At 40.2% G+C, this 22815-nt stretch overlaps 2 protein-coding genes and 1 pseudogene across 2 annotated transcripts; all 3 read right to left on the bottom strand.

Annotated features, from left to right (window-relative positions):
• Window positions 1–2132: 2132 nt before the first annotated feature.
• On the bottom strand, window positions 2133–6517 carry LOC139935410 (uncharacterized). Its single transcript, XM_071929984.1, has 6 exons — window positions 6327–6517; window positions 5231–5441; window positions 4659–4753; window positions 3334–3427; window positions 2833–2922; window positions 2133–2623 (listed from the first exon to the last, which is right to left on the bottom strand). The coding sequence occupies exons 1-6, from the start codon at window positions 6510–6512 to the stop codon at window positions 2133–2135; spliced, it is 1167 nt and encodes a 388-aa protein (XP_071786085.1). The 5' UTR covers window positions 6513–6517.
• Window positions 6518–8915: 2398 nt separating this feature from the next.
• On the bottom strand, window positions 8916–17878 carry LOC139935419 (uncharacterized). Its single transcript, XM_071930012.1, has 6 exons — window positions 17688–17878; window positions 16615–16825; window positions 16043–16137; window positions 14744–14831; window positions 13592–13678; window positions 8916–11625 (listed from the first exon to the last, which is right to left on the bottom strand). The coding sequence occupies exons 1-6, from the start codon at window positions 17871–17873 to the stop codon at window positions 11135–11137; spliced, it is 1158 nt and encodes a 385-aa protein (XP_071786113.1). The 5' UTR covers window positions 17874–17878; the 3' UTR covers window positions 8916–11134.
• A 2475-nt stretch (window positions 17879–20353) lies between these two features.
• Window positions 20354–22815, bottom strand: part of LOC139942412 (uncharacterized) — a 3028-nt pseudogene continuing 566 nt past the window's right edge.

Genomic DNA, 22815 nt, shown 5'->3' with positions numbered 1-22815 from the left:
TTCTGGTTGGGCAACTACTGCGCGCTGCCCTCTAGTTCTTATATAAAACCGTTCGAACAACGTGCTGAAATGTCCGGCTACGTCATCCGGAAAACTGAATACGGCGGAAGACTGAAACCGCCACACCGGAGAGTAACACGGACATAGACCTTATCGCAAATACCAATGCGCAAGCGCAGACTGTTGAATGAGGTGCATTGTGGGATATATATGAATCAAATTTTGCTACCAGCTAGACCACAATGCATCTAATTCCAAGCTTTACGCGCGCGCCCCAGTATTTGCGAAAAGGTCTATAGAGTTATATATAAGAACTAGAGGGCGCACGAGTGATGCTTCGTGCACAAACGCGACGGGACCGCAAGATGACAAGCGCGCCATTCTTATGGAGTTTTACGTTGGGGAGATTTTGTTTCGTCCATTACTTTAGTTTAATATAGTTTATGACCATAAAAATGACATATTTATGTTGTTAAAAATGTAATACTAATTAACAACATATATAGAAGTAAAAATAAAGTCAACATAATAACGAAGAAAAACCGATATTTAAACTTGACCTCAGGTCAGGTTACTTGTAAAAAATTAAGAATTTGTGCCCATCTCCGATCACGAAACTTACGCAGACGCATGTTTTGGCCGCGCGGGCTGGAAAGCCTTTTCATTGGTCGCTTAGGCGTCGGCTTCCTCTTTAAAATGCGTCACGCGTTTATCTAACGCCCTTCCTTGCGACCATCGTGCGTCCGCGTATAAACCAGCTTTCAGTAGTTTCACATTCAGGCGTAAATTTACAAAGGGGGTTTCAAAACATTTAAGATCAAACAAACATCCTTGTCCCAGAGTTTTACTTTTGTCTATACATAGACTTTAACCGATAATTGTGTATTAGTTTAAAAAGCTAAAACTAATTTAAATAAGCTCTAATGGGTATTTTTGTTGTTCAGATTCGGCATTAAGAAAAAATTAAAGCAAAGACTTGATTCATATAATAAAGTTCTTCAGTTGTCGTGTTTTCTCGCTCCGGTGCGCGCGAGACTTGCACAGTCTATTCAGGCGCGCACCGGGTGCGCAAGTGTTGAGCACAGCGGCCATTGCTGAGGTAACATGGTGCCTAGTTTTGTGCACAGAGACATAAGGAAATCATGTTTCTTTTCTCTTTTTATGGAAATTTAATGTCTTTCTCTACAATCTAAATGCGATTTCTCTGACATGGCTGCATGATATGACGATTTACTATACATTATTGCTATTTTTTTTTTAATTAAGCACAAAGGAAAATACTGAAATTCTGACAAAACCTCATTTTAGTGACTATTTTATGCAGTTTCCGCGTCTTTTCCCCCAATTCACCTAAGACAAGCACCGTTTTCCAGATGCTTCGGTTTCTATTTAGTTGCAAATTTTGTAGTCAGTGATCTTCATTAGTATATCATGATGTCCTGTTAAGGAAAATGTGAAAGTCGTTGAGGAAAACATTTCATGCCCATAAAGAGTGAAAAGAAACGTGATTTCCTCATGTCTTTGTGCACAAAACTAAGCACAGTCATGTACACCGCAGCAATGGCGCACGGTGCTCAACACTGCACGCCTGAATTGCCGAGTCCTGTGATGATTGATTCGAAAATGACATGATGCCAACCACCATACGAATATACCTGCCAAACTAAAAAGAGGGTGATAGAGAACAACACATTTTCAATAATCACGTGAACCATCAAAGAAAGCTTGCGATATATCAATACGTCACAAAAAAATTCTTGTTGTCAGTGGCGTCCTGCTTATTTCGATTGCTGCAAATAACATAAGCACTGCAGTACTGCACTATGGCAGTAGACGGATTTATACAGGCAGGACTTTTGTAACAAGTGAACATCCAGATTGAAATAATTTGTTTATTTTCGATAACAATTTTTAATTATGATCCTTGTCATTACGATAGGGACAAAATACTCTTTATATACGGCATCCTCATGCATGGGAGGAGGAAGACGTTGAAACTAGCACTGCCAGGCGATTGAATAAGAAACAAAAACCGACTAAAATAATGATATCAAGTAATATTGTTGTATAATTAGCAATAACAGCGAGAAAGTAGAAAAATAGAAAGTAACTGCAATAGTACTACCATGGTACTACACACTGCAGACGGTGCACGTCACTTCACGGAGACTAACGTATGGGGGACATGGGATTGAGCCACACTGAATTTCCATGATGTAAAGCAGAGCCGCATTGCTACTGGCTTGACTACTGGGGATAACCTCAGGTGCTTCATCCACACACACCGCCTGGCTGCGCTGCTCACTGGTGCAGAGTCCGGACATGAGGAAGCCTTGATATTCTTGGGTCCAGTTCTGGGGACATTCTCTCTTAGCCGGAATCAGAAGATGTGTTCCACGGCTTGTGAGACGGCACACTGCACACGGTACGTCACGCTGGTTGATAAACTCGGCATTTTCGTGTGAGAATGGGTCAAATGATGCTACTTCGTACTCCATTCCAAACAGATAGGATTGTGAGTTTGCTGCATCGTTGAACGTATCAGCCCAGTCCGGAATAGCAGGAATGCACAAGAAGTCGGAAGTTCCGCCCTTGTGTCCAGAATACGCCCCGGATCCAAATCCTGGAAGGAAGTAGGGCCAATAATCTTTAAACCACTGAATGATACTGTGACAAAATCTAGCATGATCAATTTTGTTCTTTTCTTGACTTGAACCAAATGTTCACATAAATAACCCTGAAGTTTGGTCACACAGTGGCGTGTAGTTCCAAGTTCACATTCTTAGGGTGAACACATAGGACACCATATGAAGTTCAGAATTGATGACGTACCTTGATACACAAACTCTGTGCCTTCATGTTCTGGACAAGTAGTGCGCCCCCATCGGATGTAAGTAGGCCCCCCTGCTGCTGCACTGGTTCCTAGATATGACAAAATACATTAAAAATCTAACACTTTTACAAACTTAACAGTATAATACTTTCATTTTAAATCACTTGTTCCTTAAAAAATATTGTCAACTTCGATGTCACCAAACTCTTCCTAACTTATGATAGATCTTCGGATCTAGGACGAGTTAAGTTTCGTACCCATACGTCAGACGCATTAAACCCATCATTAAGAGATAAGCGTCCCGGATAGGATTAATGATCGGCTGCAGATCCTTCTCTCGATAAAATTATATTTGTTCAAGGCCTACCAATTATTTTATCAAGCCGGGCGGGAGGGGAAATTGTCACTTTTGGTCGTTGCGAGTTATGAGACCTGCTTTTGGAGTGTGGTTTGTATGAACTTGTTATTAGATTGAGTATTACGAAAACATGGGAACTTACTAATACTAGTGTCGGGTAAACCAATGTCACCGGGGTCTCCTTTCATGCCCCGTGGTCCGGCTTCTCCCTGCAGGCCTGCCTCACCAGGACTCCCCTTACAAAAAATGTCAAACAGATTCCATCTAAATATATTTTAATTTTTATTGAGAATACCATTAGTATATTGAAGCTTGGAGAAACTTCGTTGTAAACACTGTTGATTCTCATCTCAGTCACGCCACGACCGACGTACGTTTCGGGTAAGAATCTTTTCGTAGTTCCGTTTTGTACAAACGGTATGCGTATAGTATGAGAGTTGAAACCAATGGTTCTTTTCAGAACCACCCAAACTCATTTAGAGATTACTCATTACATGGTGTTACCGCAAACCTTTCCATATCTTATTTCCACCATGCAAAGTTTCAAATCCTATGCGTAATACATTGGCATTATGACGATGACATTATTCATAGTTCTTGATACAAAGTTGACATAACCTTTCCTCTTTTGCCTGGCCTAAATAATAATTGTGTAAACTTTGGCCATGATCATTTGAAAAGCAGTAAATGTAACGAACATTTCCATTGTAAAATATTATGTTGTGAGTATGTTGTCCCCGATGTGTATGTCCCTCGTCCCATCGAACAGGCCGTAGACGTGGGCTATAGTCAAGCCCGGTTCATACTTCATGCGAATGCGAATGCGAAGTGAATTTGACGTCACAACCCTCCTTTCGCAGCGATATTCGCAAGTGAGGGGCAACGGGCAACTGCTGCGAATTGTTCGTTGCGAATTTGTGACGTCAACATTCGTATCGCATTCGCATTCGCAGGAAGTATGAACCGGGCTTAAGAAGGCGTTGTCAAACGCAATCTGCATAATACGATTTTTGAACGGTAGGTAGCAGCACACTTTCCAGGTGAATTTCCATTATTTATGTTGTTCTGAGCATGCGCACATTTCCAAGAACAATGGATTTACCTGGTAAGCCTGCTGCCACCTAGAGTCCAAACAAATGTCCCCCATCATATGGGATGTAATTATTAATGTTTGCATGGAAATGTTGAATTTTTTCCCAATATCTGCAAACACGATTAAATGATTTACCAACCACTGCAGCGCAGTTTGTTTATCAACAATAACAGTTCTATTGGGGACAGTGTATCGGGGGAACAGAATCTTCTGCCGAACCTGTGTCCCGGTGAAGTTCTGTCCGCTAGATTCGGTCTCCCATAAGTGAGGTGGGCTGAAGGAGGGGAATTCAAAAGAGGGCACCATCAGAAGACGTCTGTACACGGTTTTGCCATACGTGGGGACAGAATCTCCCCTAATGAAGAGTACAATACCTTCTCTCCCTGAACTCCTTGCCTCCCCTCCCGTCCATCCATACCATCTCTTCCATCCCGTCCGTCTCGACAAGGTCTTGTCATGATTGGTCGATCTGGTGGTCAAGTTAAAAAGAATGGTTTTCCATTGCCAAAAGGGGGGAAGGTTTGGCGGCAACGGCCTAAAAAGTGTATTACTTAAAGTTTTATTTTTCATTCAAGAAATTAGGGTGTACCTTTTGTAACACCTCAATTCAACAAAATAGTAAAAACTCATTTGGTAAGAACCATTGCGGCAGCTCTTGATAATATTTATATCATTTTGCAAAATGATCCCCTCCTAATGAATGTAATTTTAGAGAAAATCTTTCGAAAAAAAGTCAATGAGAAACGTTTCGTGCATGATACGTTTCTTAGATTACCAGTAACGGTTATTTCTTCCTGTGTGAACCGCTCCAAATGTTCGTCAAGAAACGCTACCACCTTTGGAAAATGAAATGTTCACAGGTTAGTTTCATTGTTTCCCATTACACTAGGTTAGATAAAGAAGACCTAATGATAAATTTCTTACTTTTAAAGATGAAAAAACCTACCCTCTGGAGCAAACTTATGGTGTAAGAGCACCGAAGAAGCGTTGTTCTCGACAACGAACGGGTAGTCCATGGACTTAGGTCTCTCCGGGCCTCTTCTCTGTCTCGACAAGACCTCATTGAGGGCGCCCGGCATTTCATTTTCTTTTTGGCTTGTTGGTAGAGGAGTTCTCTCTAATAACGCCAGACGCTCTCCGTGAGATTCCATCTGGACCTGACAACGTAAAGGGAATGTACAAAGTCAACCGATGCGATAGATACATTAAGGAAAACAATGTGAAAAGGCCTATAGAGTGTCACACATCAATCAATGAATTGACTAACGAAGGGAGGTGCAATGTATACATGTATACTGATTTTAATTATACAAAAAGAAACATTATTTTGAGATGGTGAAAACATGTGACGATCCATGATATAGGTCTAAACCAGACCAGTCAATTTCTTCCAAAGCTTAAAAATGGATTAATTTGGGCATAAAAAAGAACGTGAATATAATTATAGCAGCTTTCAAACACAAATGTAGGGTTTATTAATATGTCAAGTATTTATCAGCATAGAATATTTACTGATAGTTATGACATCCATAACATTGCCGACATGACTAATGCTCACTTTTCACGTTTATGTCCAGAGTTAAACTTAAAAGTTTACAATCTGAGAGGTGCATGATTTGGCATTATCCCTTTAGAAGACAATACGCTTTAGATTGACCGAGTTCGACATTGATATGCATCTATAAGACTACAAACAATATTACATCAAAATTCAACCATGCTAGAAAGCAGGTTTACAAAACGGAGCTGCAATTGAACAGGATTACACAAGGCTAAACATTGTCGAGTGTTTAAGAAGTTAATAAGTCTTGGTGCGAAAGGGGAAAATACTATAAGAAGGTTTAGTCATAAATCTCAGACCTTGGGGTAATTTTGAGAGAAACTTTGACAAGAAGAACCTTTATAGCGCACCTCGATCTTCTGTTCTAGACAGAGAGTCAAGACCCTGCATGCAGCTCTAAGACTTTGTCCCTATAAAGTGATGAACAAACAAATGATAATGTTAAGGTTTTCATGCATATGGAAACTAAAATAATGTTTACCCTGACGGACTGCAACTCCGTGCTGAAGTAGAACGCCGTCAGGCCAACCAATGCAGCGGTGATGCACAGGTTGAGCAACGTTCCAGCAATAAACCATCGCCAAAGCTGTCCACGTCTCTCAGATGGTACCAGCATTTCGCTTCCATCAAGCGATGGAAAGCCAGATAACTTTTTCATCGAAGTCATTTTCTTCGAGGACAGTCCTACAAATGTGGCATTTCACCGTCAAAGAGGCCCTTATATAGACACATGTCCATTGTTTAAAGGAAAGGTCTTGCTGGCTGGCATGAACCGGGCCCAAGCTTCCACCGAATCCGGATAACAAAGTTGTTCATAAAAAGTGGTAACGTGGATAAATAACTTGGGCATCGACTCTATGATGTAACTAAGGAGGGGCGTGCCAAAAATTATGCTCCCTGTGCCCCCCCCCCACCAACTGAAATAATGAAGTAAATTGTACAACTTATTGGCTTGTATTATTTTAACTTATTCTAAACTGTTTATTATAATCAAACGCGGAGACTGTTTTTACCTCGATGTGAGATTATCTTTTAAAAGCTTTGGAACAAATGGTAAGGGCCCGGAAATTTTGACCAAGTGGAGTCTTTCTCGAAGGCTAATAGTAATACGACAATTCAACACACATAAACATAGTGTTTCTTTTAGCGCCATAAGCACTTTTTGTGGATTATTTTGTGCGCTTTATAAGTTTTTTTTATTTTATTTTTTTATAAATGAAACAATCAGTGGACACAAAGTAAAGAGGGAGAGAGGGAGGGGGAAAAGGGGAGGAGCATAACGAAAAATAAAAGGCAGAGGAGACAACAGGGGAGGGGTGAGGAGGGCTGATTAACCAAAAGATGTTGGAAACACACAGATTTAACTAAGACAAATCAAAGGTTAGGAAGAAGGAGAAAAGGTATAATCAGTGATTGAGACATATTAAAAAGGGATATCTGCAGCAAAGGAAAAGCCAAAGACAAACAGTGTTTTTAATTCATACCTTCTTGAATGCTCAGACACATTGGGGATTAATGGTATCGGAGCGCAGCAGCGTCTTATCCACAGTGTCTCCATAACGACAGTCTCTCTGCAGTTATAGTGCCTCAATGCCATGTAAAATCATGTCAGAAACGGACTAATTTGGAAGGTTGAATCATGATGTTCAACAGGTGTGTCAAGCTTTTGGATGTTGGCTTTGAATAGAAAAGGTTCTTGCATGAGCGCAGTACTTGTTTCACCTATTATTGTGAACGCCACTCTATGCAAGATGAGACTTATAATAGTGGTGGAGTATGAAATAACTAATGGGGGTTATAGGCCAACCACCGGTGTGGCTGGTTAAGGAATCCGATTCTTGAGCTGTCTTCAAACAATGCATTTAGTGGAATGCAATGGGGAATTTCAGGCGGGGGGGGGGGGGGGCTTCAGCCGGGACAATGAAACTGCTGCTGAGAATGGGTGGGCGTTTTGAGACAACTATTTGCTCTTTGTGTTTTTCCAGACCTTCGGACATTGTCTTTAAGGCTGCTTTCATGGCCACATATTTAAAGTTCAAGAAAGTATGCCATCTTACTTCCACAGGATGGTCAATAACTCAGACGCAGGAAACTTAGGAAGCACCCGGGGATTGGGGAAATTCTCCAAAACTTCCCTCGAAACTTTTAACTTTTAAAGGTGCTATATGAAAATAATAATGGAGTAGGCCCACACTCATTCAGGTTTTTTCCCCCACTGATCTGAAGGCCTTATGTTAAGAAAAATACATTAAAAATCACCTGTGAAAGTTTCAGAGAAAACAAGGAAAAACTTTCATAACATTTTCAACAAGAACGTTGAATCCATTATACATTAAATTTTAGCGATTAAGTTTTGAATATATGATATATATCACTCACAGACCGGGGACTATAGAATTAAACATGTCGTTCATCTCCATTTCATAAATGGTGTCAGTGAAGACGAAAACAAATCTTCTGACAAAAGTTAAAGAAACACGTTGCCTTGGATCGGTCGAGTTGGTCTTTGAAAAGCGTTTGTAACCGTTTGTTATAAAATGCATATGGTTGGAAATATGTTGTAAAAGTAGAATACAATGATCTACACAAACATGCCTAGAAATTGCATGGTTTTCCTTTTACCTCTTCGACTAACATGGTCGGCCATTTATGGGAGTCAACTCCCATATCATAATGGCCGACCTTGTTAGTTCGCAAAGTAAAAGGAACACCGTGCAATTTCGAGGCATATTTGTGTGGATCATTGTATTCTACTTTTAAAACATCTTTCCAACCATAATATGCATTTTATAACAAACGGTTACAAACGCTTCTAACATACCAACTCGTCCGATCCAATGCAGCGTGTTCATTTAAAGCCGTTTCTTCGCCATATTGTTATTAACCCGGGTTACACAATGTATCTATCTAATCTGTATAAGGGGTGATAGAATCACCAGTGGATCACCACCCTGATGTAGAGTTTCAGTGTCGATGAAGAATGAATCAGATTTCTTTTTTGGAGTAAGAACAGCAGGCTGACACTGGTCTATATAAGCGAAATCACGGTAGTTTTATACAAATAAATGAGTCTATTTTATTTCACTTTATTTTTTTGGGTTATACCATGGATATACCTTTAATAAGTTGAGACATGCATTGAAATATGATCCGGGTAACAGGAAAAAACACACAAATCAAACAAAGGACGTTATGGAAAAGTCATTTAACAAGAAAAATGTCAGAAAAAAAACACTAAATGTCCCGTTCATATACGTGATCAAAGTTGGTCAAGTTTCGATTAACTTTGACAATGGAAAGAATGTTTCATGTAAAGCAATAAACAGGCAACTACTATAATATTTCACAACGCCTAGTCTCTGCCGCGGAACAAGACTCACGGTAAAGTCCCCCAAAATCCCTAAAGATTGCTTTTATGTACCGGGGACTATACAAATAATATTCATTGTGACTTTGCATTCATTAGACACATACATACTTCAAGTCCGCAGGAATGCGGGTTTCTATTTCACTTAACAAAGCATCCCCATATATTATAAGTTATGATGCTTCAGAATTAGTTCACCCCTGTACGTAAACGAAAAAGCTTTGACAAAATCAGAATTATAAAACTCGGCAATAACAATTATTATTGTGTACTGTGAATTGTGAAACAATTATGCCCATTTTCGTGTGTGCCCGGTAGGTGGTAGGATGTCAAACTATGTGTATGTGTCTGTTTTAAATTAAAACAATATTTAACGAGGGTGACCCATCCAGCATAACTGATCATTTGTGGCTCTCATACAAAAAGACATCAAAAATAAAAAATATACAAAATTAATACTTGGGATGGCATAATGAAATACATTACAGTGAAAAATACGCCCTACATAAACGGACAAAATGGACGAAATTAAACACTTACCACAGCCAACCACGCAAACAGTTGGAGATTACAAAATTGAGTTAGAATTAAAGAATTAAATTATTTTCATAATGCCCCCCCCCCCCCCCAAAAAAAGGGGGATATAAGTGCGTGTCATATTGAACCACAGAACATCTATAGGAGTCCAAAGCTTACGAGGCCATGACAGGATGCGCCAACAACCGCGGACCTCCTATTGCCCTCTTTTGTTTATTTCTCAAAAACATTTCTGCACTAGCTCCCGTTAGTTTTGTACACGCCAACCGCGGACCTTTCCCGAACCTTGAACCTATAAGTGTCCTTTTTTTGTTTTAGGTTCCCTGTTTGTATGTGTTTACGGACACTATCTGGCAAAGGACGTGCCAAACTGCCTCAGTTTGACAGCGAACATTTTTTGGCATGACATCGCGATCGGGATCCCCCCACCCCCTGCAGCTCGCCAAATGTCTTTGACTACCCATCCTCCTCCTGGCTGAATGGCAATAATGTGTCCCAAAAAACACGCCCCATTTGCCCTTTGTCGCCCTTTGTAAATCAACTTCGCCGTTAGACTGTCTAACTTTCGGGTTTGGGGACTGTTTATAAAAATAAACTTGTGTGTGTTTCAGGAAATGTTTTCTGCCTTAAAAAATCGGTTGCAGTGCTACGATCGCAATATTTTTCGTCGGTTGACGGACGGGAAAATTTTCCTTATAGGTTATGCTTATGATGTATCCATGTTATACAATGAACTAATGGATAAGCCCACTATCATGGTTTGTTTTAAACAATGTATTCATCATATGATAGATGTTCACATTTGCAAAGGGGATATATAAAGAATATGAATTATTATATGTGTGTTAGCACTGCAAATACTCAGTACTTTCCCGAGTCCTTTGATGATGTATTCATTGATTCGAAAATGATATGATGCCAACCACCATGCGAATGTACCTGTCAAAAGAGAGGGTGATAGAGAACAACACATTTTCAATAATCACGTGAACCATCAAAGAAAGCTTGCGATATATATTTTTGTCAGTTGCGTCCTGCTTATTCCGATTGCTGCATATAACATAAGCACTGCTGTCGGGTCTTTGACAACTATTTCTGGACTATGGCATTAGACGGATTTATACAGGCAGGACTTTTGTAGGGAGCATTCAGCTTGAAATAATTTGTTTATTTTCGATAACAATATTTAATCATGATCCTTGTAATTACGATAGGGACAAATATTACTCTTTATATACGGCATCCTCCTGCATGGGAAAAGGACGACGAAACAGCACTGTCAGGTGAAAGAAACAAAACCGACTAAAATACATATCGAGTAAATTATTCCTTTATAGATAGCAATCAGCGAGGAAGTTGAACAATAGAAAGTAACTGCAATAGTACTACGCACTGCAGACGGTGCACGTTACTTCACGATATTGAACGTATGGGGGACATGGGATTGAGCCACACTGAATTTCCATGATGTAAAGCAGCGCCGCGGCGCTACTGGCTTGACTACTGGGGATAACTTCGGGTGCTTCATCCACACATACAGCCTGGCTTCGCTGCTCAGTTGAGTAGAGTCCGGACATGAGGAAGCCTTGGTATTCTTGGGTCCAGTTCTGGGGGCATTCTCTCTTAGCCGGAATCAGAAGATGCGTTCCACGGTTTGTGAGACGGCACACTGCACACGGTACGTCACGCTGGTCTATAAACTCGGCATTTTCGTGTGAGAATGGGTCAAATGATGCTACTTCGTACTCCATTCCATACAGATAGGAGTGGGAGTTTCCTGCATCGTTGAAAGTATCAGCCCAGTCTGGAATAGCAGGAATGCACAAGAAGTCGGAAGATCCGCCCTTATGAGAGGAAGCTGCTCCGGATCCAAATCCTGAAAGGATAAAATCCTATAAAGACTAATAATCTTTAAACCAATAAAAACAAATCTGAATGCTATTGTATTTACAAATCCAGTTAAATCATTTTTTTTTTCGTAATTTGTGAAAAAGATGTATCCTACTCTTACCATTTTTCACGGTATTATGCATTTTTCTTTGAATTGGGAAAAAAATAATAATGCGATATATCAAACGATGCCCTAATTATCTTCATTTGTTAATATGAAGTATGCAAACATAAATTAAAACTTGATGGACATTGAAATTTTCACACCACACACTGATTTTCAATGACTTCAACTGGTCCCATTTATTTTGAGTTTTTCCTGTTTTCAAGGCAAACGACAAAGAATGGTTTCCCGGTGAAGCCATACGTGGAAGAAATATATGCAGTGACTGCAAGTGTTCTGTGAGACTCTGTGTATGACTCTATAGCCATCAGTTGTCTTCATTTTATTCACAATATTTTTTAAGACATTTAAAAAAATTACCATGGAAATTTGCAAAAAAAATAAAAAAATCTAAATTAAAAAAAAGTGTGAATAATTATTGGCTTTTAAATCTGATGTTGAATTATTTTACAAATTTTTCCCCTTAATATTTATAATAAAGCGTAAAAATAAAAAGTGATAATTGAATCACCAAGCTGATGTTTAAATTTTAATATTTATAATAATATTGATACGAGGGTTAAAAAAAATCTAATAAAATATTGGAAAGTAATAATAAGGCACATGGCTTCTGTATTTTTTTCCAGAATGCTCAGCAGAATGTTCAGACACATGATTTGATCATCGTGAATTGTGAATTGAAATAGTGTTTGATGAACCTTTTTTGGTGGGCAATTAATTTTTATATGGCCTCAACATTATGACATATTTTTGTACCTTGCAAAAATGCCTAAAATACCAAACTTTTGTTTAATAACCAGTGGAGCCTTACGCGTTTCTAAGTTTTGGTCAAGGGAGAGGAGACTCTTTGCTTGGCAAATAAAACCAACATTTTTGTATCTAGGGACTGTTTACATCGCGCACAAAGAGGTAAAAGATTTGCCACGATTTTAGGGAACACCTTGAAAACAAAACCTCCTACGATATGGTTCAAAGTTATTAAAGACACTATTGATAATTGTCAAAGACCAGTCTCCTCACTTGATGTATCTCAACATATGCATAAAATAACAAACCTGTGAAAATGTGAGCTCAATTGGTCATCGAAGTTGCGAGATATGAATGAAATAGAAAGCACCCTTGTCACACGAAGTTGTGTGCTTTCATACGCTTGATTTCGAGACCTCAAACTTTAAATCTGAGGTCTCGAAATCAAGTTCGTGGAAAATTACTCTTTCTCAAAAACTACGTTACTTCAGAGGGAGCCGTTTCTCACAATGTTTTATACTACCAACCTCTCTCCATTACTCGTTACCAAGTAAGTTGTTATGCTAAAAATTATTTTGAGTATATTACCAATAGTGTCCACTGCCTAAAGCCATTGGACCCTTTCGGTTCAGAAAAAAAAGGTCACAGATTTACAAATAACTTTCAGGGTTTACAGAAGGCAATGGTGAAAGACTTCTCTTGAAATATTAGTCCATGAAATGTTTTACTTTTTGAGAAAACAGCAAAACAATATAAATTCTCGTTTACGAGAATTACGGATTTTTTTTTAACACATGTCATGACACGGCGAAACGCGCGGAAACAAGGGTGGGGTTTTCCGTTGTTTTCTCCCTCCCGACGCCGATGACCGATTGAGCCTAAATTTTCACAGGTTTGTTATTAGCTGTTTCGTAGCGCAGCGCAGCGAAACAGCTCTTGTTTGATATAGAAGTTGTGGTACACAAAGTGTGGGCCTTGGACAACACTGTTTACCGAAAGGGTCCAATGGCTGAGGCGTTTAGTTCCAAGTTCACCTTCTCAGGGTGAACACATTATGTGAATTTCAGAAATGATGACGTACCTTGATACACAAACTCAGTGCCTTCGTGTTCTGGACAGGTAGTGCGCCCCCATCGGATGTAAGTAGGTCCCCCTGCTGGATTGGTGCCTAGATATGACAAAATACATTATTAATATAGTGGAAAGTCCCACACTGTTGCAAACTTAAAACTGACTTAAAAGTCTATACTTTCTTTCTAACCTTTCTAACTCCCTTGTCGCTTAACAAAAATGAAGTCATTAATTTTGAGCCCACCCTTCTCTAGATAATATAAGTTATCATGTTTTTTGTTAAACCAACAATTATTTTATCAAGCTGTGGGCGGGGAGGGGAGCGTTGTCGCTTTGGGTTGTTGAGAGTTTTGCGACTTGCCTAAGACAAGCGGGATGCCGCGCTTCGCGCGGCAACCCCGCTAGAAAGCTCTACGTAAAAATGATGCAAGTGTAGCGTTGTGTACAGGGGAGGGCTAAAGTGGCTGGGAAGGGTCACAATACAAATCACTGTGGCAAACAACCCATCCTAAGTTAAGACGAATCTCAGTGCTTTGTAAATTCGTACACTTGTCCGTCTTTTTACCGTTTCGGCATTGTCGATCCCCATCCATATCTTCCAGTTCCCAGCGGTTCCCGATAGTGGTTCTTTCCCAGTCCCGTTTATATCCCGTTTCTTTTATGTTGTTCCCGTTCAGTTGATTATTTTCTGTCCTGTATAGTTTTCAAACCCCTTTGCTCCCCCCCCCCCCCTCACCAGCCTCGTTCACTTTTTCCCCAACTCCCTGTCCCACCGTGTGCCCTTTCCCTATCCTGTCCCATATCTAACCCTAGCCTCCGTACCATGCATTGTTCTTTACTGTATGTACGCGCGAAGTACTGGACGCTCGCGCTGTGACTGTGACATCACAGAGGACGCCTGCCCTCAACCCCAAAGTTACTACACGCTCGCGCTTTGACTGTGACGTCACAAACAACACATGCCCCAACCCACGGGTAGCCCGAAATTTACCCCAGGACGCATCATTTTAGCAGGGTGCGGGCACCACTTGCCAAACAACAATGGCGGCGCCCATGCGATTTAAGCGCTTTTATAATATAGATATAGAAGTGTGAGTGTGATTTGTAGGATTTTGTTATCAGATAAATATATTGAACATTACGATATATTATAGGAACTTACTAGTGTCGGGTAAACCAATGTCACCTGGGTCTCCTTTCATGCCCCGTGGTCCGGCTTCTCCCTGCAAGCCTGTTTCACCAGGACTCCCCTTACAAAATGCCAAACAAAGCACATTATATGAATGTCATTTTCTGTTTGATGAGAATAATGTTATTCTTTTACATCTATTAGTTATTGAGATCACTAGTAGTCAATTGAAGCATGGAGAAACAATGTTCATTCTCAGTCACGCTACGACCGACGTATCGCGTTTCTGGTAAGAATGTTGTCGTTTTTAGTTTTGTACTACAAAGTATGCGTAGCGCATTATACTTGAGGGCCTATGACTCATTGATACAAAGTTGGTAACCTACATCCTCGTTTGATTGGCCTAAATAATTGTGTAAAACTCGGCCATGGTCATTTGACAAACAGTAGATTAAACGCATGTTATTTTCAAGGTAAAAAATATTCCGTTATGAGGATGTTGTCCCCGATGTTTGTGTCCCAATCCCCTCCTATAGGCGGTAAAACGTGGGCTGTAATAAGAAAGCGTTATCAAATGAAATATGCACAATACGATTTTGGAACGGTAGGTGGCAGCAGACTTTCCAGGTGAATTTCCATTATACTGTTGTTCTGAGCATGCGCACATTTCCAAACAATGGATTTACCTGGTAAGCCTGCTGCCAACTAGAGTCCCAACAAATACCCCCCATTATTTGGGATGTAATTATTAATGTTTCCACAGAAATGTTCATTTTTGTATCAATAACTGCAATGACGATTGAATGTTTTGCCAACATTCGGCGGTCCATGCCAACCACTGCAGCGCGGTTCTGTGTGGGACAGAAATCTCCTGCCGAACCCGTGTCCCGGTGAATTCTGTCCGCTAGATTCGGTCCCCATAATGGGAAATTAAGGTGGGCTGAAGGAGGAGGGTTCAATAGAGGGCGCTATCAGAAGACGTTTGTACACAGTTTGCCATACGGGGGACAGAGTCTCCGGGGACCGAATCTCCGGGGGACCGAAGGGGACTGAATCTCCGGGGGACCGAAGGGGACCGAATCTCCGGGGGACCGAAGGGGACTGAATCTCCGGAGGACCGAAGGGGACTGAATCTCCGGGGGACCGAATCTCCGAGGGACCGAAGGGGACCGAATCTCCAGGGACTGAATCTCGGGGGGACCGAAGGGGACCGAAGGGGACCGAATCTCCGGGGGACCGAAGGGGACTGAATCTCCGGGGGACCGAAGGGGACCGAATCTCCTGCCAAACCGGTTCGTGTCGCGACTGACGAACTAATGAAGAGTACAATACCTTCTCTCCCTGAGCTCCTTGCCTCCCCTCTCGTCCATCCATACCATCTCTTCCATCCCGTCCGTCTCGACAAGGTCTTGTCATGAGTGGTCGATCTGGTGGTCAAGTTAAAAAGAATGGTTTTCCATTGTCAAAAAGGGGGAAAGGTTGGCGGCCACGGCCTTAAAAGTGTACCATTAAGAAGTTTTATTTTTCATTCATGAAATTAGGGTGTACCTTTTGTAACACCTCAACTCAACAAAATAGTAAAAACTCATTTGGTAAGAAGCATTGCGGCAGCTGTTGATAATATTTATAACATTTTGCAAAATGACCCCCTCCTACTGAAAGTAATTTCAGAAAAAAAATTCGAAAAAAAATCAATGAGAAACGTTTCATGCATGATACGCTTCTTAGATTACCAGTAACGAATATTTCTTCCTGTTTGAACCGCTTAAATTTTTTGGCAAGAAACGCTCTACCAGCTTTTGAAATGAGATTTTCACAGACAGTTTCTTTTTGTCCTACACTAGGCTAGATAAAGTGGACCTATAATGCAATGATAAGCTTCTTACTTCAGAAGAAAAACCTACCCTCTGGAGCAAACTTCGGATGTAAAAGCACCGACGAAGCGTTGTTCTCGACATTGAACTGGTAGTCCATGGACTTAGGTCTCTCCAGGCCTCTTCTCTGTCTCGACAAGAGCTCGTTGAGGGCGCCCGGCATTTCATTTTCTGTCTGGCTTGTTGGTAGAGGACTTCTCTCCAATAACGCCAGACGCTCTCCGTGAGATTCCATCTGGACCTGAAAACGTAAAGGGAATGTACAAAGTCAACCGATGCGATAGATACGTTAAGGAAAACAATGTGAAAAAGCCTATAGCGCGTCACACATCAATCAATGAATTGACTAACGAAGGGAGGTGCAATGTATACTGACTTTAATTATACAAAAAGAAAAATTATTTTGAGATGGTGAAAACATGTGGCGATCCATTATATACGTCTTAACCAGACTAGTCAATTCCTTCCAAAGCTCATAAAATGGATCAATTTGGGCACCAACAAGAACGTGAATATAATTATAGCAGCTTTCAAATAATACCAATGTAGGGTTTATTAATATTATGTAAAGTATTTATGCCAGGCCTATGCCATCCAAAAATTGCCGACATGGCTAATGCTCACTTTTCACGTTGAATGTTCAGAGTTAAACTTAAAAAATGTTAACAATCTGAGACTCTGAGAGGTGTATGATTTGGCATTATCCCTTAACAAGTTGTCCCTTTAGAAGACAATGCGATTTAGATTAACTGAGTTAGACATTATGTGATGTGCATCTTTAAGACTAAAACAGTAATACATAACATTCAAACATGCTAAAAAGAAGGTTTACAAAACAGAGCTGCAATTGAACAGGGCTACACTGGGTTAAACATTGTTTAAGAAGGTAATAAATCATAAATTTCAGACCTTGCAAAAGTTTAAGTGGGGTCATTTTGAGAGAACCTTTGACAAGAAGAACCTCTGACAAATAGCGCATCTCGATCCTCTGTTCATATGACAGAGTCAAGACCCTGCATGAAGCTCTTAAGATTATGTACCTAAGTGATGAAAACAAAAAAGGTTAAGGTTTTCCTGAATATGGAAACTAAAATAATGTTTACCCTGACGGACTGCAACTCCGTGCTGAAGTAGAACGTCGTTAAGCCAACCAATGCAGCGGTGATGCACAGGTTGAGCAACGTTCCAGCAATAAACCATCGCCAAAGCTGTCCACGTCTCTCACATGGTACCAGCATTTCACTTCCATCAAGCGATGGAAAGCCAGACAACTTTTTCAACGAAGTCATTTTCTTCGAGGACAGACCCACAAATGTGGTATTTTACCGGCAAAGAGGCCCTTATATAGACCCATGCTCATTGTTTAAAGGAAAGGTCTTGCTGGCTGGCATGAATCGGGGCCCAAGCTTCCACCAAATCCGGATAACAAAGTTGTTCATAAAAAGTTTTAACGTGGATAAATAACTTGGGCATTGACTCTATGATGTAACTAAGAAGGGGCGTGCCAAAAATGATGTCCCTATGTGCCCCCCCTCCCCGGTTAAAAAAAATGAAATAAATTGTACAACCTATTGGCTTGTATTATTTTAAATTATTCTAAACTCTTTATTATAATCAAATGTGGAGACCGTTTTTACCTCAATGTGAGATTATCTTTTAAAAGCTTTGGAACAAATGGTAAGGGCCCGGAAATTTTGACCAAGTGGAGTCTTTCTCGAAGGCTAATAGTAATACGACAATTCAACACACATAAACATAGTGTTTCTTTAGCGCCATAAGCACTTTTTGTGGATTATTTTGTGCGCTTTATAATTGGTTTTTTTTTTTTTTTTTTTTTTTTTATAACTGAAACAATCAGTGGACACAAGGTAAAGAGGGAGAGAGGGGAGGGGGAAAAGGGGAGGGGCATAACGAAAATAAAAGGCAGAGGAGACAACAGGGAGGGGTGAGGAGGGCTGATTAACCAAAAGATGTTGGAAACACACAGACAAATCAAAGGTTAGGAAGAAGGAGAAAAGGTATAATCAGTGATTGAGACATATTAAAAAGGGATATCTGCAGCAAAGGAAAAGCCAAAGACAAACAGTGTTGTTAATTCATACCTTCTTGAATGCTCAGACACATTGGGGATCAATGGTATCGGAGCGCAGCAGCGTCTTATCCACAGTGTCTCCATAACGACAGTCTCTCTGCAGTTATAGTGCCTCAATGCCATGTAAAATCATGTCAGAACGGACTAATTTGGAAGGTTGAATCATGATGTTCAACAGGTGTGTCAAGCTTTTGGATGTTGGCTTTGAATAGAAAAGGTTCTTGCATGAGCGCAGTACTTGTTTCACCTATTATTGTGAACACCACTCTATGCAAGATGAGACTTATAATAGTGGTGGAGTATGAAATAACTAATGGGGGTTATAGGCCAACCACCTGTGTGGCTGGTTAAGGAACCGATTCTTGAGCTGTCTTCAAACAATGCATTTAGTGGAATGCAATGGGGAATTTCAGGTGGGGGGGGGGGGGGGGGGCTCAGCCGGGACAATGAAACTGCTGCTGAGAATGGGTGGGCGTTTTGAGACAACTATTTGCTCTTTGTGTTTTTCCAGACCTTCGGACATTGTCTTTAAGGCTGCTTCATGGCCACATATTTAAAGTTCAAGAAAGTATGCCATCTTACTTCCACAGGATGGTCAATAACTCAGACGCAGGAAACTTAGGAAGCACCCGGGGATTGGGGAAATTCTCCAAAACTTCCCTCGAAACTTTTAACTTTTAAAGGTGCTATATGAAAATAATAATGGAGTAGGCCCACACTCATTCAGGTTTTTTCCCCCACTGATCTGAAGGCCTTATGTTAAGAAAAATACATTAAAAATCACCTGTTAAAGTTTCAGAGAAAACAAGGAAAAACTTTCATGACATTTTCAACAAGAACGTTGAATCCATTATACATTAAATTTTAGCGATTAAGTTTTGAATATATGATATATATCACTCACAGACCGGGGACTTTAGAATTAAACATGTCGTTCATCTCCATTTCATAAATGGGTGTCAGTGAAGACGAAAACAAATCTTCTGACAAAAGTTAAAGAAACACGTTGCCTTGGATCGGTCGAGTTGGTCTTTGAAAGTGTTTGTAACCGTTTGTTGTAAAATGCATATGGTTGAAATATGTTGTAAAAGTAGAATACAATGATCTACACAAACATGCCTAGAAATTGCATGGTTTTCCTTTTACCTCTTCGACTAACATGGTCGGCCATTTATGGGAGTCAAATTTTTGACTCCCATATCATAACTGGCCGACCTTGTTAGTTCGCAAAGTAAAAGGAACACCGTGCAATTTCGAGGCATATTTGTGTGGATCATTGTATTCTACTTTTAAAACATCTTTCCAACCATAATATGCATTTTATAACAAACGGTTACAAACGCTTCTAACATACCAACTCGTCCCGATCCAATGCAGCGTGTTCATTTAAAGCCGTTTCTTCGCCATATTGTTATTAACCCGGGTTACACAATGTATCTATCTAATCTGTATAAGGGGTGATAGAATCACCAGTGGATCACCACCCTGATGTAGAGTTTCAGTGTCGATGAAGAATGAATCAGATTTCTTTTTTGGGAGTAAGAGCAGCAGGCTGACACTGGTCTAAGCGAAATCACGGTAGTTTTTATACAAATAAATGAGTCTATTTTATTTCACTTTATTTTTTTTTTGTTATACCATGGATATACCTTTAATAAGTTGAGACATGCATGAAATATGATCCGGGTAACAGGAAAAAAACACACAAATCAAACAAAGGACGTTATGGAAAAGTCATTTAACAAGAAAAATGTCAGAACAAAACACTAATGTCCCGTTCATATACGTGCTCAAAGTTGGTCAAGGTTCGATTAACTTTGACAATGGAAAGAATTGTTTCATGTAAAGCAATTAACAGGCAACTACTATAATATTTCACAACGCCTAGTCTCTGCCGCGAACAAGACTCACGTTAAAGTCCCCCAAAATCCCTAAAGATTGCTTTTATGTGCCGGGGACTATAAATAATATTCATTGTGACTTTGCATTCATTAGACACATACATACTTCAAGTCCGCAGGAATGCGGGTTGCTATTTCACTCAACAAAGCACCCCCATATATTATAAGTTATGATGCTTCAGAATTAGTTCACCCCTTTACGTAAACGATAAAGCTTTGACAAAATCAGAATTACAAAACTCGGCAATAACAATTATTATTGTGTACTGTGAATTGTGAAACAATTATGCCCATTTTCGTTGTGCCCGGTAGGTGGTAGGCTGTCAAATTATGTGCATGTGTTTGTTTTAAATTAAAACAATATTTAACGCGGGTGACCCATCCAGCATCACTGATTATTTGTGGCTCTCATATACAAAAAGACCATCCAAAATAAAAATATACAAAATTAATACTGGCATAAGGCGTGTATGTATATAGGGGAAATACATTACTGTGGAAAAATACGCCCTACATAAACGGACAAAATGGACGAAATTAAAAACTTACCACAGCCAACCACGCAAAAAAGTTGGAGATTACAAACTTGAGTTAGAATTAAAGAGTTAAATTATTGTCATACTCTCACAAAAACATTCTTGTCAGTGGCGTCCTGCTTATTTCCGCAAATATTAAGCACTGCAGTACTGCACTATGCAGAAGACGGATTTACGGGCAGGACTTTTGTAACCAGTGAGCATTCAGATTGAAATAATTTGTTTATTTTCGATAACAATATATTTAATCATGATCCTTGTCATTACGATAGGGACAAATACGGCAGCCTCGTGCATTGGATGAGGACGACGTCGACACTAGCACTGCCAGGTGATTGACTTAGAAACAAAAACCGACTAAAATAATTATATCGAGTAATATTCCTGTATAAATAGCAATAACAGCGAGAAAGTAGAAAAATAGAAAGTAACTGCAATATAGTTCTACTGACTGCAGACGGTGCACGTTACTTCACGGAGATGAACGTATGGGGGACATGGGATTGAGCCACACTGAATTTCCATGATGTAAAGCAGCGCCGCGCTGGTACTGGCTTGACTACTGGGGATAACCTCGGGTGCTTCATCCACACACACCGCCTGGCTGCGCTGCTCACTGGTGTAGTGTCCGGACATGAGGAAGCCTTGATATTCTTGGGTCCCAGTTCTGGGGGCAATCTCTCTTAGCCGGAATCAGAAGATGTGTTCCACGGTTTTGTGAGACGGCACACTGCACACGGTACGTCACGCTGGTTGATAAACTCGGCATTTTCGTGTGAGAATGGGTCAAATGATGCTACCTCGTACTCCATTCCATACAGGTATGAATTGGAGTTTGCTGCATCGTTGAAAGTATCAGCCCATTCCGGAGTAGAAGGAATGCACAAGAGTCGGAAGTTCCCGCCCTTGTGTCCAGAATGCGCCCCGGTATCCAAATCCTGAAAGGAAGTATAGGGGGACTAATAATCTTTAAACCAATAAAAACAAATCTGATGCTATTGTATGTACATATCCAGTTAATAAATCAATTTTTCGTAGTTTGTGAAAAAGAAGTGTATGGTTGAAAGTATTAAATAACTTAGGTTTGGTGACATAGTGGCGTGTAGTTCCAAGTTCACCAGGTGAACACATTATGTGAATTTCATAATTGATGACGTACCTTGATACACAAACTCAGTGCCTTCATGTTCTGGACAAGTAGTGCGCCCCATCGGATGTAAGTAGGTCCCCCTGCTGGATTGGTGCCTATGACAAAAGACATTATTAATAGTGGAAAGTCGAAAACTTTTGCAAACTTTAAAGTCCATACTTTCAATCTAATTCCCTTGTTGCTTAAAAAAAATACAGCCTATGTTGTTGAGCCCACCAGATCCTTCCCTCGATTAAAGTTATGATGTTTTTATTACAATCATTTTTCGATCAAACTGGGCGGGGTGGATGTGAAGAGTTGTCCCTTTTTGGCCGTTGCGAGTTATGCGACCTGGGTTTGTATGAGTGGTGTGGATATGAATAAAATACAGATAAATATATTGAATAAATATTACGATATAATAGGAACTTACTAGTATCGGGTGAACCAATGGTCACCGGGGTCCCCTTTTCATGCCCCGTGGGTCCGGCTTCTCCCTGCAGGCCTGTTTCACCCTTTCAAAATGGGGAAAACATTTAAATATAGTAATTATCTTATTTTGGCACCGTACGC

This window comes from Asterias amurensis, chromosome 1, assembly GCF_032118995.1.
Source record: "Asterias amurensis chromosome 1, ASM3211899v1".
In the NCBI taxonomy this organism is placed as follows: domain Eukaryota; kingdom Metazoa; phylum Echinodermata; class Asteroidea; order Forcipulatida; family Asteriidae; genus Asterias; species Asterias amurensis.
This window is presented reverse-complemented; position numbering and strand designations above follow the sequence as displayed.

Excerpts from the sequence above, each read along its gene's own strand:
- LOC139935410 (XM_071929984.1), bottom strand. The coding sequence starts at position 6,512 with ATGACTTCGATGAAAAAGTTATCTGGCTTTCCATCGCTTGATGGAAGC. Across the intron at positions 3,428-4,658 it reads AAGGAGTTCAGGGAGAGAAG|GGGAGTCCTGGTGAGGCAGG; the intron begins GTATTGTACTCT and ends ATTTTTTGTAAG. Across the intron at positions 2,624-2,832 it reads CACAGAGTTTGTGTATCAAG|GATTTGGATCCGGGGCGTAT; the intron begins GTACGTCATCAA and ends ACTTCCTTCCAG.
- LOC139935419 (XM_071930012.1), bottom strand. The coding sequence starts at position 17,873 with ATGACTTCGTTGAAAAAGTTGTCTGGCTTTCCATCGCTTGATGGAAGT. Across the intron at positions 16,826-17,687 it reads CGGAGTTGCAGTCCGTCAGG|GTCCAGATGGAATCTCACGG; the intron begins GTAAACATTATT and ends TTACGTTTTCAG. Across the intron at positions 16,138-16,614 it reads TCCGAAGTTTGCTCCAGAGG|ATCGACCACTCATGACAAGA; the intron begins GTAGGTTTTTCT and ends CTTGACCACCAG.